At 43.8% G+C, this 16,630-nt stretch overlaps 1 protein-coding gene across 1 annotated transcript in view; it reads right to left on the bottom strand.

Annotated features, from left to right (window-relative positions):
• The window catches only part of DNER (delta/notch like EGF repeat containing), a 390,912-nt gene that overhangs the window by 372,021 nt on the left and 2,261 nt on the right, over positions 1 to 16,630 (bottom strand). The window contains exon 2 of the mRNA XM_040229375.1: positions 14,762 to 15,778. Within this exon, the coding sequence (XP_040085309.1) occupies positions 14,762 to 15,778 (1,017 nt within the window). The remainder of the gene's footprint in view (positions 1 to 14,761; positions 15,779 to 16,630) is intronic.

Raw genomic sequence — 16,630 nt, 5'->3', positions numbered from 1 at the left:
TTGAGCATGCACACACACAATTATGTCTACTTAGCAAAACATTTAATTGTACTTCTGGTCTACTCATACTCATGAAAACATACAAAATTCACAATCATCTTAAAATTAGTCATTTTACTGGCTTTTAGCTATGGTTATTCAAATTACTGAATTTTGTGAATTACAAGTGATTACTGCAAGTTAATTATTATTCTAATAGAACTCAATTTATTTTTAGAGGTTTTCTATCAGTTAAATTACAAAATTACACTTTTAACAATGATTTCCGAAGGTGTTAGGCAAAAGCATTAAGCCATGCAAGAAAATTGTTTCTGATCCAGATGAAAATGGTTTTATGTTGAGGCCATCTTAAAACAATGGCCTGCTTGTCTAAGATATCTCTTAATTGCCAAAAAATAAAATGATACAATGATTACAGTGAGTATTTCACCATTTTAAGTCTTCAACTGAATGGGATAAATTTCAGTACTGAGCTCAACATCATGTATAATGAATTTTTCTATACACTGAAGGATGAGCAGTAGACAGCTGTGGTAACAGGAAGGCAACACTACATATGTAGACAGGGGACTCCAGGATCAACCCAGCCACTGTGTGGCCTTGGGTAAATCACCACGATACTCTATCCACTCGTCTCCTCACCTATCAAGGAAAGGAAGTGCCTCCTCCAAAGAAATGTGAAGATTAAAAACACATAATACAGAGAAAGGAGCCTCACACACAGCCAGGCACATAAGTAGCTGAATACTGAATGTGAATCTGAATGCCCGTAAGAACCTACATACACGCTTATGGGCAATTCCCACCATACTTGCCCAGAGGACTGTCCTTGTGATTCCAAATGTCTAAGCTTAAACTCTTTGGTGAAGAGAGCCCAGAGATGGGAAGTAAGCAATATTCGACTCCTGACTCTGACATTCGTCTCTTTGGTCTTCACTTTCTTCTGCAAAATTAGAGAAATGGCCAAGATGAATTCTAGGATGGTTCCAAGCTCTAGAAGTCTGCAAAATGTGTTGCCATCTGTCAGTTTGAAAACTCGTGAGCTTCCAGGGTGAAATCTGAAACTAGCCCCTGTAGAGTGAGGACAAGGCAGACCCCTGTGGATCAGCAGGTGGCAGATCAAATAAGCAAAGGAACTTACTTATGAGGTATATCTTGGGCATCACAAGACAGATTTCTATCCCTGCCCTCCAGAATCTCAAAATTTATGTAGAGGTTCAGCCATGTCTCCAGTCCAGATGGTCTCAACAACACGTTGCTCTCAAGGTCATGTCCTTGAAGACGGCTCTCATCATGGTAATGGCGGGCAGAATGCACACTCCAAGGATGAGATGGGATGGGTGAGGAGCTACCAATTGCTCAGGGTAAGCTGGAAAATCAGCTAGCAGTCTGATTCTCATTGACCTCCTCCAACACCATTTTAATCAGTGCCCAGAAACTGGCTTTCCTGGTGGCTCAGATGGTAAAGCATCTGCCTGCAATACAACAGACCTGGGTTCGATCCCTGGGTTGGGAAGATCCCCTGGAAAAGGAAATGGCAACCCATTCCAGTACCCTTGCCTAGAAAATCCCATAGACAGAGGAGCCTGGTAGGCTACAGTCCATGGGGTCGCAAAGAGTCAGACAGGAGTGAGTGACTTCACTTTCACTTTCAGAAACTGCCAGTGAAAGGATGAGTTCCTTAGATTACTAACCTTGCTTTGAAAGACAAAGAGCATCATCTCCTCCCCCTCCCCCAGCATTCTACAAAAAACGTGTTTCAGTGTCCGACTGTGAGTAGGTCAGGCCTGGAATATTCCAAGTCATGGAAATGGAGGGACGAATGGGAAGCAGATGGTTAGGCTGAGCCCTTGACCTGAAGATTCAGTTTGTTTTATGAGCTTCTCTGGGCCACAAACTATCCAGAGTTGCCAGAACTGCCAGCTCCTTGAAGGTATTTGTTTGCTTGTTTCTTTGTTTAGGGTAGAAGGCTGTGCACCAAGGGCCATATTAAGCTTTGTTGTTACTTTTTAGTCATGAAGTTGTGTCTGACTCTTTGCAACCCTATGGACGGTAGCCCTTCAGGCTTCCTCTGTCCATGGGATTCTACAGGCAAGAATCCTGGATGGGTTGCCATTTACTTCTCCAGGAGATCTTCCCAACAAAGGAATCGAACCTGCATCTCCCGCATTGGCAGGCAAATTCTTTACCACTGAGCCACCAGGGAAGCCCCCATATTGAGCTTACAGAACACCCAATTCTCACTCCTTTCTAAACCAGGCTGCCCGAATCCCAATCCCTGAGGATATTACCTAGGTTCAGGCTGGAGGAAACAAAAAGCCTGGCAGTGGTTGCTAAGCAACGAGTGATCTCCAGCCTGCAGCCCTGCAGGCCCATCACCAAGGGCAAGGGGTCCAACCTCCTTGCCCACTCAAATTTCTCATTTATACTGAGCTCATTAAAAAACTAGCTATGTCAGTGCTCTACATAAACTCACAGGAGCTAGCTCCTTAACAAACAAGCATGCTCAGATGATACAGCAACCCACCATGAGGACCAGAGAGACTCCACACCGTGCCACACCAGGCACACTGCATGTGCCCCATGGGTGCCAGGGCCTAGAGAAGGGGACTGAACCAGGCATGTGAAGGTCAACCAACCAGATGCCAAGACCATCCTCAAGCTGTATGTGGCTACTTAGGATCTGGATGGCCCTGCATTATTATTATTTTTTTTTTTTTTGCACTTTCTGGCCTCAATTTTCTTCTCAGTGAAGTGAAGCAAGAGGACCAATGACATCTAGAGCTGCTTATTCACAGTGGTTCCAGTTCTCCTGGCCAGCTCCCTCCTTCTCCCAAAGGAGTTCAGCAGACACAGGTACTAGAATGAGGCTTGATCGCTGGGGTCGACGAGCAGGGCTCGGAGCCCGGGCTGAGTCAGAAGACACAGCTCCCCAGTGCACGTGTCTTCCTGGGAGGGAGCCCCAGACACTGAGCTCTTTCGGGAAGAGACAATGGCATGGGCAAGCAGAATGTCATGAAAACTGGGGCCACAGACCAGGCTGGGAATGGACTACCTGCGATGCTGTGTGTCTGGGCAAGGACAGAAGCAAGAAGACATCAACCCTGGCATATAAGATCCCCTGGAGGAGGGCATGGCTACTGACTCCAGTATTCTTGCCTGGACAATCCCATGGAGAGAGAAGCCTAGCAGGCTACAGTCCAAAGAGTCAGACACAACTGAAGCAACTTCACATGCACTCAAGTACAGCACAGGGAACTCTACTCAATATTCTCTAATGGCCAAATGGGAAAAGAATCTCAAGTGTGGATATATGGATATGGATATGGATAACTGATTCACTTTGCTGTACATGTGAAATCAACACAACATTATAAATCAACTGTACACCAATAGAAAAAATTTAAGCCTCTTCCAAACATGCAAAACCTCTCAAGGGTCCACTGAAGGTGAGGGAAGCAAGGAAAACCTCATGTAAGAGATTTTTTTAAAGGAGTCAGCACACTGAGCATAGTTTTTAGCCCTCTTAAGGCTGAACATAATGATTTTTTTCCTTAGAAAACAAAAACAAGAGTGATTTTTCTTTCAGTCAGTATAGCCCCCAAATTTCCATCCTACCCCCATCCTACTCCTTCTTTATAAAAGAAAACATAATAATATTAAATTTACTTCTCTCCAGCTGAGAGTTTATTTTAAGCCTCATAGAAATGCTAATATGAGTTCTCATTTCTCTGTCTCACTTATTATTTCTCTCATTATGAAGCTTTTCTACAGAAATAAAAGAATTCCCTTTTGCACAACCAAAAAAAACCCAATGGCCAGTTTTAAAGAGTGAAAATGAAGATAGAGGACCACAAAAATTCCTGGTCAGGAAAAAAAGGGGTTGTTCTCAAGGGAAAAAGTGCTAAATATATAACATGAAATTAAAGCATAAGGGAAATTTGCATTTTGCTGAATATTAAGATGAGTCTTTTTCTGCCCAAGCCTGGATAGAGAACACTTTTTGAAATCAGACCATTACACCATCAAGAACTTCTAAGAAATACTCTGTTATCCAATAATGCCGTTAAAATTAACTTGGTGATTTTAACAAAATACTAAGAAACCCATGCCAATTATTAAAAGGGAACTTTGCTGAATAGTTCTTTTTTAAAAATGAATGAAGCATGTTAATAAAATGGTTGCAGTGTTTCAGCTTCAAAAAAAAAAATCAAGACAAATTATAAGTATTTAAATATGATTTAGAAGATCCATGCCAGCCTTTCTTAAAATAGCCATAAACTAGGGCTAGTTATGTTTAATTATACATTCTAAAAAGACAATAGGATCAGTCCTGTCAATATAAATCTTGGCCAAAACAGAATTCTTTAAAAGCAAACTCCTGGTTCAAATTAGGCAGTTCTCAAAACATTGTACAATATAGTACTGGTATCAAACATTAGAATTCTAATTAAAACCTATTGACCATGATGAACTTGGATTTATAAAGAAGGACAAAAAATGATAAAATTCTAAAGGGCAAAACAATGAGCATAAATAGAATCAAAAGAGAAAAGATAAGTAGGGGAAAATATTAACAACACAAAGGACAAAGGGCTGATTTTCTCATTAACAATGAGCTACTGCAGATCAACTTTTTTTTTTGGCACACCAGACAGTAAGCAGGACCTTACTTCCCTGACAAGATGTTGAACCGATGCCCCCTGCATTGGGAGCATGGAGTCTTAGCCACTGGACCACCAGGGAAGTCCCACAGTAGATCAGTTTTATTTATTTATTTTTTTTAGTAGATCAGTTTTAAAAATGAACAACCCAAAAGAAAATCAGGCAGAAATAAAAATAGGCAATTCATTTAAAAAAAAAAAGTTTTCTTTCATTCACAATTTTTAAAATGCAAAGAGAACCAGGAAGACACCATGTTTTATCTATCGGTTAACACATAAAAATAAATCAAAATCTGGGATACCAGGATTAACAAAAATATACATGAACAGGCATTCTCAAATGCTGTGAGCAAATGAGCAAAACTGTTCAATCTTTTTGGATGGCAATTTAGCAATATTTATTAAAATGCTTAATATATGTAACTTTTGACATACATATACATATATATACACACACATATGTCATTGCATATAATTATGTACTCACATATATAGTCATTGCAACATCATTTATAATGGAAAAATGAAAATAGTGCATTTTAGTAAAAACTGAGCACATAAATAATCACATAATGGAATATATTTATCCATCAAAAAAGACCAAGCTTGCTTTCTGTTTTAAGACATGGTAAGATTTTCACAATAGATTAAGAAACATATCTGCAGAATAGTATGCATAAGATTATTTCTTCTTTATATAAAATAGCTGCATGGATATATGAGAATTTACATATGCTTCACATATGCATATATGTACAGAGAGGACAATGTAAAACTACATACCAAAACATGAACAATAATGACTGCAGAGGCGTGAGACTAGCAGAAGAGGTGGGAAAAGGGTAAGATAAGTTTATCAGTGGCCTTATTGCCTATATTTTTACACATTTTTAATGTCGTAACACAGTTTGACAGTTGCCCTTGAAAGGGACCATGAAGATGTAAAACTGTGAGCTAAGTTATTATTTTAAATGCAAGCTAATAAAATTGGCCTTGTGTAACTATTTGGCAAGAATTTAAATTGTCATTGAGGAACTCTTCAGAGCAAAGCTGGGAATCAGAGTAGGGATTAGTTAGGATTTTCAGGTAGGGTTGTCAGACTAAACAAATTAAAACTACAGAACTCCCAGTTAAATTTGAATTTCAGAAGAACAATGTGCGATACGTGGGACACAAAGGAAACAAAATTCATTTTTATGTGAAATTCAAATTTAACTGAACGTCCTGTATTTTACCGGGCACCCCTATGTGGGAGCTCCTTCGTGGTCCCAGAGTGGTTCTTGGTACATGCTTTAGTCCACGCCCAGAAGTTCCTTGTGCATTTAACTAGTTTCTTCTTCCTCTGTTCCAGTAGTTATTTTATTTTATTGGCGGAAGACTTCTTCAAGAGTCTCTAGGAGAACAACTACATACAAAAGTTGGAATCTCAAGACATCGACATACTCTTGAAACCATCTGGAGGTTCCAGGTTAAGAACCTTAATTTCTATCTAGATGTGACATGCTATCCTGAGTCTTGCATTTCATGTCTTCTCAACAAATTTAAAGGACTCACACAACCTGACCTCAAGGCTTACTCTAAAACTACAGTAATCAAGGTTGTATAAAACTAGCAGAAGGACAGATATACAGAGTCAATGGAATGGAATAAAATATACCCACATATGTATATTCGAATGATTTTCAACAAAGATGCCAAGATAATTCAGCGGAGCGTCTTGTCAACAATTATTTCTGGAACAACTGGATATTCCTATGCCAAAAATAAATAAAAGCTACTCATACACTAAATCATACACAAATACAACTATTATCTCTAAATGGGTCAAAGGCTTAAATGTAACACCTAGAACAATACAAGTCTAGAAAAAAATATAGGAGAAAAATTTTCTGCCCTTGGGTTAATCAAAGATTTCTTACATAGAACAGAAAAAGAAGCACAAATCAAAAAAGGAAAAAATTATACATTACATTCCATCAGTTCTAAAAACCTGCCCTTCAAAAGACACTGTCAAGAAAATAAGAAGACAAGCCACAGATTAGGAGAAAATATTTGCAAATCACATACTGACTAAAGGATTTGTACCCAAAATATAGAAGGAATTCTCACGACTCATTTGAACAAATATTTCATCCAGGAAAAGGTATGGATGGCAAACAGCACATTAAAAAATACTCAATATCATCCATTGCTATGAAAATGCAAATTAACACAGCAGTGTGATACTGCTACACACAGGTATTAGAATAGCTAAAACCTAAAGCACCAATGATACCAAGAACTGATAAGGATGCAAGCAACTGGAGCTCTCACTTAATGCAAAGTCACATGCTGGGAACCAGCTTGGCAACTTCTTGTAAAGTTTAATATGTCCTTACCATGTGACCCAGCAATCCCACTCCTAGTACTTACCAAAGAGAAATGAATACCTGCCCACTTAAATGTAGATGAATGTTTACAGCAGCTTTATTCATAATCACCAAAAACTGGAAACAACCGGAAAGTCATCAACCAGTGAAAGGGTAAATGAAACAGCGGTGTATCCATACAGTGGGATACTACTTAGCAGTAAAAAGAAAAACTATTGATGCGTAGAACCTCAGAAGCCTTACACCAAGTAGAAGCAGCACGCCTATTGTGTGATTTAATTTATATGATGTTCTGGAAGCCACAGATCAGTGGAGGCTGGGGATGGGGAGATGGTTCACCACAAAGGGGCAAGCTGAAATTTATGAAGGTAATGAGCTAGTCTATATCCTGATTATGGAAACAGCTATACAACTATACTTCAAAAATCATAAAACTGAATGCTTAAAAGGGTGAATTTTACTGTATGCAAATTATACCTTAGTTTTTTTAATAGAGTCTGAAAGCCCTGCGTGTAAGGAATAATCAGGAAGGTCAGTTTAAAGTTAGAGAGTTTGGTTGTTTTTTTCATATTTCCTATATCTTCCCTTTCTTGGGTAGTATATGGAAGATATACGTAGCATTTTCTTATATTAATACACTTCACTTTGCTTAAAAATTAAGGATGCTGTGGGAGAGACAATGATACAGCCTTAGGATTGGACCCTAGAGCCTGGCTACAAACACCCCCTGAGAAGAAAAACTGTGGAAGGACTTGGCAAGGGGGACCAGGACCAGTCTTTAGCTCAGTCAAATAAAAATGGAAAAGTAAATTCTTTTCACCAACGTTTATGAAAATAGTCAGTCAACCTCTCCCTATGTCATGGGCCAGATAAATATTTTCAGCTTTGTAATCCATCTTGTTTGTTGCAACTAGTCCACTCCGCTGTACTTAAATGAATGGACAGTACTTAAACCAATGGGCGTGGCTGTGTTCCACAAAGCCTGATGGATATTGAAAATGGAAATTCATATCATTTTCATGCATCCCCAAACCTTATTCTTATTTTTGTTTCCAATCATTTTAAAATGTTAAAACCATTCTTGGCAGGGGGCCTGTCTGCTGTAGGATGCCTAGTGCTCCTGGAGTCCTGAAGCTGGCAGTCCTGTCTGGGGTCCTGTTCTGCCCTCACTCACCCTGGGGACCATCAGTGGCTGACTTAGAGAATCCCCTCCTCTTAAAGACAACTGCACTCCGACTCACATTGTGATTGTTGACTAAAGATAGGTCAGTGTTCAAATGAAGCAATGAATGATTCCATAAAAGGCTAGGCGGCCTGCGCATGCTCAGGCCACATTGTTCTCTGTTGTTTGGCACCTACCTGGTAAGGGGGCTACAGAGGAGAAACTAACAAAAGTGAATGCAGTGGGGAGTCAGCACCAAAATCAGAGCTTTCTAGTATCTGATATATCACAACCAAAGAAAAGAATCTCTACTGGTGGAATTTTAGTCTTTTTTGGAAATCAGGTATATATATATATATATATATATATCTCCAAGGGAATAGCATGAAATAAACAAGATTCCTCTTACAGATATACACAATGGCTACTAGCTCTTAATAGGTGTCTCCTCTGGGCCAGTCACTGGGCTGGATACTTTTCTAATCCACAACAAATCTCAAGGTTGGCATTGGGATCCCATTTTCACAAAAGAGAAAAATAAAGCTGCAGAAAAATGAATTACTTATCCAAGGACCTTCAGAGTCCACCCTAGGTCTGATTCCCTCACCTGGACTCTTAACAATCCAGCACATGCCAGCTTCTTGGAGACTTCAAGTCCACTTTAAGATGCAAAATCTTTGTCATTGGAGGAAAGCATGAGCCAGAAATTCCAGGCCATGTGAAGCTAGGGGCTTTTGGATGAGAAGGTCCAAGAGCAGGTTGGGATTTGTACTCTTTTTCCCTGCCACATGCCACATGCAGGGCAGGCTGCAGGGGAGATGTCCAGAGTCTAGAGGGGGCTTCTCAACCCTGGTCCTACAGTGGAATTACTTGGAAGACATTTTAAAATCCCAGGTGCCCAGACTCCACCAATTAAATCAGAACCTGGGGGTGACAGTAGAGGGATCCAGGCAGTCATTGATGTTAAAGCTCCCAGGTGACTCTAACATGCAGCCAGAGTTGAACACCAGTGTAAATAAATAAGGAAGGAGGAAATATAAAGAAATTCTAGGGACCTCCCTGGCAGTCCAGTGGTTGAGACTTCGCCTTCCAATGCAGGGGGTACAGGTTTGATCCCTGGTTAGGAAACTAAGATCCCACATTCCTCGTGGCCAAAAAATTCAAAATATAAAACATTGTATAAAAAATATTGTAACAAATTGTATGTAAAATATTGTAACAAATTCAATAAACACTATTAAAAATGGCTCACATGGAAAAAACAGATAAAATAAAATTTCTCTTTAAAAAAAGCTTTTTAAAAAATTCTATCCACAAACTTTACTGTGCTGTTGGACTTTCTGTTTGGGGGGCAAATTTTGGACGTTCCTGCCTCTGGGTTAGGCAGCACTGACCTAACACTGACCACAGCCGTCTCCTGAATCAGTAAGAAGATCTAAAAATATAACTCAGCCATTCCGTTTTCTGACTCAAATACCCTTCAGCTTCAGATAGGTTTTCTTTCCTGTTTGATGCCTGAAATGAGGGCATAAACAAAAGCACTTTGGATGGTACTGTGTCACATGAGAAGCTTAAGCAAAGAAGCTAAAGACAGAAATGCATCTTTGTCAGGTGGCCAAGCTGAGAAAAATGATGTTTCCTAAGAATGCACCAGATAGACCAAATAAGAAATCACTCCATTTTCATAACGCCAAGAAAAACAACTGTTTCTTTCCTTTCTTAAAATCACTCAAAGGATTTAGATGAGCTTTATCTGTTTGTTTCAAAAGAAAACTTGAAGTCACTGAGAATTTTCTGAGAAATTGTCTCTTTCATAATAAAAAGAACCAAACATTTATCAAATGTTCAGCACAATGAATTTTTTCATTCTAAAAACTGAGGTTGTAGTATAACTCATCCTAGTAGGGAGAAAAAGTTGTCTGTTGCTTGAAGGGAAACAATCACAGACACCGAATAGATTAGTGTAATCATATTTTATATGAGAAACATAATCTTTCTCCTAGCAGTATACCTTGTTTTTATGCAACATTTTACTTTTTTACTCAAAAAATTTTGAAACAATTTGCCCATACATCTTTATAGTTATTGAAAAAAAATTCACAATTTCCCATTTATTAACTGCACCTTTTCTAAAAAAGAAAATAAGACAAGCATTACTAGCCCATTTTGGAGATATGAACACTGAACTTCGGAGATGTTCAATTTCTCTCACAAGTTCACAAAACATGAATACCTGTAGAGAAGTCAGAGGAAGGAGCAATGTCTCTTGACAGCTGACACAGAACATTTTGTACAATCACAATGTGAACTGCTGCACTTGCATGCATGTGTGTGGATCTGTGCAAAGAGTTCAGTAGAGAAGGCTGATGCTGTGCAAAGTGCTAGAATCCCTGGTTGTTTGTTAGCAAACTTCAATCAAAAATTCATCAGAAGCAGAGCCATTATTTCAAGTTAGTGTGTTTAATCAAAGAGAGGATTATAGAATCAGCTTAGTGGGTAAAACTGCATAAAAAGCAGCTCCAAAAACTCCTTTTTCCTCCAGCGGAAGAAACTGACACATTTTCATTTTAATCCCAAAGGGTAAGATTCCCAGGGAACATGACAAGAAAAAACAAACAGGTGTCTGCCTGTTTGAATATTTGACAAAGAATCCTTTCATTAAAATAAAAAAGCTTTCCAAGCAAAATAACACAGCTTTAAATAATCCTTACATGTGATGGAAGGCTCAGTGGAAGGGAGGCATTCCTGTACCACTCATTGAAAAGAAAATTTGGCCCAGCAGCTGCCACCTGTGATACCTGCCTGCTTCCCCAAATGAACCAGGAAGGCAAGAACAGCAGTTTCAATAATTTTTTTTTAATTTGAAGTTTTTTCAAATCCATCAGAAATACTTAGGTGTCTTTTATGTGGTATCCATATGCTTTCATGACAGCAAAAAATAACTTCAGCCAGGCAGGACCTATGATTCTAACTCTGCAGGAAGATCCTGCTTGGTAGGCAGCACAAGGAGAATTTTCTGTGTCTTTATCAGTCCTGAAGCTTTTCGTTCCAGCTGGGCACAGCCATCTGAACTGTGTTTCAGAGCAAAACAGGGTGTTTTAGAGGAAAGCCAGACTCAGAAATCACTCCATCCCCTCTTCACTGATAAGACTCAAAGAGGTTATGGTGCTAATTTAAGGTCACATAGCTAAAAATAACAGGGACAAGACTGGACTTTCATCTTGGCATCCTTCAGACTCTACAGCTCTATTAATAACATCAAGCCAGCCACCTGGTTCAAATCCTACACTGACTAGCAGGGTGACCTTGGGGCAGTCATTTAACTTTTCTGCACTTCATCTAAATAATGGGGATGGTTCTAGCTCCTAGCTCACAGGACACTAGGAGAACTCGGGAGCTACACCTGTAAAGCCCCTGGAATAGCACTGGCACATAGCAAGTACTTGAGAAAAGAGTTTGCAATCGTCATCATCGTCACCACGTCTCTGCAGGTTGGATATCCATATACATCTTTAGAATCCATTGGATCCTTAGGGTTTCATACTTTTCAGTCTGTTCTAACACTTTAAAAAAGATGTATCTTAAGATGTATCGCAAGTCTGGACAGGGTCTTGCATGGCTTGAACCTCTAGCCAGTACCAATGGAAAGAGCACCTAGGCCATCTTATCAGCTTGCCTCCATGTGGGCAGAAGGGGAAGAGGGACAGATGACGCTTGACAGCAATCAAATATCAAAAAAACAGAATCAGACCATTCATCACCAACCCTATGAGGCAGATCCCATCCTCAAAGACGAGGAACCTGAGATGTGGCTTAGATCGCCTGTAACAGGAGGTTCAGTGGGGGCAGCTCATCTTCAAACCCACAGATTCTCCTTTACATTATTCACACCACTTCCCAGAGCCTGGGTACTTCCGTCACCAGCTGATACCAGAAGCACTGCCTGGAGCCATGGCCTTGCCCGAACATCAGCCAAGTGACCACACAGAAGCTGAAGACAGCCTTACTCCATTTTAAGCCCAATTAGTGGTTCATGGCTTTCTTAACCTTGCAACACATACCCAAAATAGAAGGAGAGGGAGGAGGGAGAGGAGAAGAGAAAGAAAGAAAGGAAGGAAGGAAGGAAGGGAGGGAGGAGGCAGGGAGGAAAGGAATCTCAGAGTTAGGTTCGGTGTTTCCATTGCTGACATTATTCTCTGTAGCTGGGGGAGGGGTGACACTTGCTGTCTAAAGAATTCTCTTCACGTACAGGTAGAATTCCATATTCAATTTACCCAGCAAGCATGCCGGTCTGTTTCAGCAACCATACGGTCTGCAACCGCTAACATCCATTTCCCTTATCTGTAATTGAGTATGTGTAAGGGGCTTTTTCCTCTGTTTAACGTCTCTATTCAGATTGCCGTTTTCCCCCTCAATAGAAAATGAGTCTCGAGTGTTACTGCAAGATAATGAAAGATTAAGTTAGAATTAACAGGAATCCATTTGTTATGGGTTTATAAGACTCCAAATCATCTCAGTTAAGTTCTCCTGGGTAACCAAGTCAGATCAGGTTCCAAATTTGCTAAGCTTTCCTGTTAGAATTACAGTAACTCCAGCTCTCTTCAACTCAGAACTCTGGACACCCAGTACAGCTTCTCCTCACATTCACACAGCTAAGAACTTCTCAGATCAGAGCTAGAGATCTGACTGTTTAGACCAATTGTTCTGCAATATTTGTGCATCAGTTCATGACTCGTCTCTGAATAAACGCTATCTATGTCAAACCCCACTTTAGGACAAAAAATATTTATGCTTCTCTGTGAATCATCTTTAGGAAGAACTAAAGAGGTTTTTCTCTCTCTTAAAGATTTCTTTTATTTTTAGAGTTACCAAAAGAATAAGTCCCAGAGTTGGGTTAAATTCCCTATGTTCAGTCTTTCCTCCCATATACTTCAACTGATGTGCACTCTAACCTACCTTCTCCTGTGCCTCGCTACTACACTCTGAGTCCAAATCAACTATTTCTTTCAAGGACAGATTTCAGACATGGAAATGTGAGAGTGGCTTGATGGAAGCAATTAGGCACCTCATTTCTCCAGTAAACACCACACACATCATCAATCAACAGGGGAGATCAGTGAGCAGGATTTCGTCCTAATGGCTCATTTGGCTCCAACTGGCATCTCCCCAGAGTCCTCATTCCCCAAATTTACTCCCAGGTTCATTCACACACTCATCATTATCCCCTCTTCATCCTATCCTTATCTCATCAGCTCATTGGAACCAGCTAACAAAGAAGAGCCCAAAACTGGAAAGATAGGGTCAGCTTGACAATTTGCTACTACCCAGAAGGAAAAAAAAAAAATTCTAGAAAATAGCAAAAATTGTCTGTCAAGGTCAAGCTTCTCAGTCCTATTCACCTCTAACTAAAAAATATTAAAGCCTAACCCACCCTATCCTATCAAACCACATCATACCACATGTGGCCTCTTCATCACAGGAACGAAAGTGCATCTAAGCATTCTCAAAGTAACTTTGGGGGCATTCTATCAGATTTACATGAAATAAACTCCTCCCCTCCAAGTGGAGGGAAGAAAGCATTTGATTCCAATTATGTTCCACGTTCACTTGGTTTAATTTCATCACTTCAGATAAATCCACTCTTTGCCCCTACCTTGGAACCAAGACTTGGGGGTTTTCTACCTGCACACCCAGGGCTGCCAAGTCACCTACTGAAAACGTTGGTGTGAAGAGTTCAGTAGGTTTCACCGAGCTTTTAACATTCTTTAAACCAGCCTCGTTTATTATCTGCCAAATTCTCGAAATCCCAAACCCACAGGCAGTAGCTGGCCATCTCCCGTCCCTCGCCTGGCCCCATGCTTCCTCGAAGCTTCCCTAAGCCTGGCTGCCTGCCCTAAACGTGCGCCTCCAGGAGAGTCGGCCGGGAAGGCTGCGTACCAAGCCCCACTCGCCACGTCCCCTCGAGTGTTTCCTACGGCTCCAGCACTTCCTCCTGAGCTCAGAAAGGGCTGGCCGCGAGGAGGCAGCTGACCTCTCGGGATCCAGCTGCCTTGTCAGAGCCCTCAAGGGGATTGGAAAGGAAAGGAAATGCCCGACCACCGGGCACGGAGCCTGCCACTCCCTGGCGGTCTTACAGCTCACCCTCAGGTCCAGAGGGACAAAGAGTAGGGGTCACCTAGACACGAACATCCCTCCAGGGTCGCTCACAGGCTGGCCCTTCTTTGCTGCCAGGGAGGGCACCAAGACCCGGCTCTAACGGAGGTGGCTCGGCCCGGGCGAGAGGGGCGCGCCACTTGGCGGCTCACGGTCGTGCCAGAAGTATGAGGGCCAGAGTAGCCACCAGGCCCTGGAACGGAGCGTCCCGAGAGTCCCGGGCTGGCACGGCCGGAGAACCAGGATAGGCAGAGAAGAGACGCTTGCAAGGTCGGCCAGGGGTCCGCGTTCACGCGAGCCAAGAGGCCACTTCCATCGCCCACCCCGAAAAGGGAGAAGCTTGGGTCAGGTCCCTGGAGCCCCGCACTGGACACCGCGCAGTGGCCCGCGCCGCGCCCGCCGCGTCCACTCACCTGGCAGTTGGTGCCAGAGACCCCAGCGGGGCAGGTGCAGCTGTAGCCAGGCTCGCCGGCGGCGGCCGGGGACTGAGAGTCAGGCGCAGGGAGCTGGGAGCACACACCCCCGTTCTGGCAGGGCTGCGCGCTGCATGGCCCGGGCACGGGCAGGGGCGCGGCGGGCACTGGGCTGGCCAGGCAGCCGCTGCGGGGCCCCGCGCCGAGTAGCAGCAGAAGCAGCAGGGCGGGTGCCGGGGTGCGGCGGGGCGGCATGGCCGACGGAGAGGGCGAGGGAGCGGGAGCTGGGGCGCGGCGGCGATGCTGGCGGCGAGAACACAGCTCGGTCCGGCCGGGCGCCTCCTGCAGATGCGGGATGAGCGGTTCCCGGGGCAACGGCGGGCGGGGCCTGTGGGCGGGGCCAGCGGGGGCGGGGCTCCGGGCGGGAAGGGGAGGGAGGGAGGTGGGTATCCTTCCCCGCAAAACCAGGAGTTGGGGCAGGCGGAGCAGAGAGGCCGACAGGGGGCCCCCAGCCACGAGGGGTGGGTCAGAGTCGGGGGTGTGTCCAAAAGCGGCTCTAGGGGACAGCGGTGGTGATGCGGACCTGGCGGGGAACTCGGAGGGGCTCGGGAAGAAAAGAGGGGCGGACGGGGTCAATGCCAGCGCGGGGAGGACTTTACGGGCTTCCAGGTGCCGAGCAGCGCGAGCCCGCCGCGGGGCGAGCAGGTGCCGGACTGGCCGCAGCCGCCCGCGGCGCCTCGGCGCGGAATCTGCGAGGCCGTAGCAGGGACCGGCCTTACCTCGTTCTCGGGGCTCCTTCTCCACCCCATCGCCCGCCACAACACTCCCCGCGACACACACAGCCCTCCCCGCGCCGCCTCCCAACCCCGGCGCTCCGACACCCGCAGATCGGCGGGGCTGGTTAGAAAGTGACCTTGCGTTCTGCGCAGCGCTCCCCGGGGCCCCTGTCCTTGGTGCTGACCGAGAGCCTTCCCTTTGCCGAGGGCGGAGCCGGCCGCGCCGCTCGGAAATGTCTGGCTGTGGCGTGGGAGAGCTGAAAGAGGCCTCGGGATCAGGGTGTCCAATCCTGCCTTTGAACCGAGGAGGAAACTGAGGCCTAGTCGGGCTGGACTAGACCCCAGTGGGTCACTTGACTCCCAGCCCAGGACACGGTCGGTTTTCTGAAAGAGCAGTTCAGAAGTGCAGGTTCGCAAAGGTCCTGCCAGGGTTTACTATAGAGCCCTGAGTAAAGGGAATGTTCCTCCCGACCTACTTGGGTAGGGGGGACGGAGAGGGGAGGGGGAGGCTCCTCTAAACATCCGAGTTAGGCTGACTCGTGCTTTGACCGCTGGGCGGTCAGGATCCGCCGAGGAGATGAAGCCCACCTTGTCTCCCCATCTGACCTTTCACAACCTCTGCTACGGATGGGCTCCCAGGAGCTAGTCACCTTGTCTTTAAGGTGGCCATGTGAGAAAAGAAAATGGGACCCTCTTGGATTAACAGGATTGCCCGAACTGAATTAACAGTTCAGGCAAATTTTCTAGACCACACAAATAAAGTTTTGCAAAAGCTGAGCAAGTAAGAAAGTAGAGATGACTCGTGAACCCAGCATGAAGTTTCCACAGTTGAGCAGCCAGGGGCTGATAAAAGTCTCCAGTGAAAATAGGAGCCAAACTGCCGGCCTCTCCCCAGCTCGCTCAGACACAGGAGCAAGTGTCAGGCAGTTGTGCTTTAAAAGGTGTCTAAAATCCATGTGGCCATTACAAAACAAATCACTGAAACCCAGACTAATCTGCCTGCAGCTGGAGAACTCACACCTCCAAGTGGACCCAAACAGTTATTACATTTCCCTCACACCTGCTGTCTTCTAGCCCAGACCTCCTGGTTTGT

This window comes from Oryx dammah, unplaced genomic scaffold, assembly GCF_014754425.2.
Source record: "Oryx dammah isolate SB20612 unplaced genomic scaffold, SCBI_Odam_1.1 HiC_scaffold_27, whole genome shotgun sequence".
Classification (NCBI taxonomy): domain Eukaryota; kingdom Metazoa; phylum Chordata; class Mammalia; order Artiodactyla; family Bovidae; genus Oryx; species Oryx dammah.
This window is presented reverse-complemented; position numbering and strand designations above follow the sequence as displayed.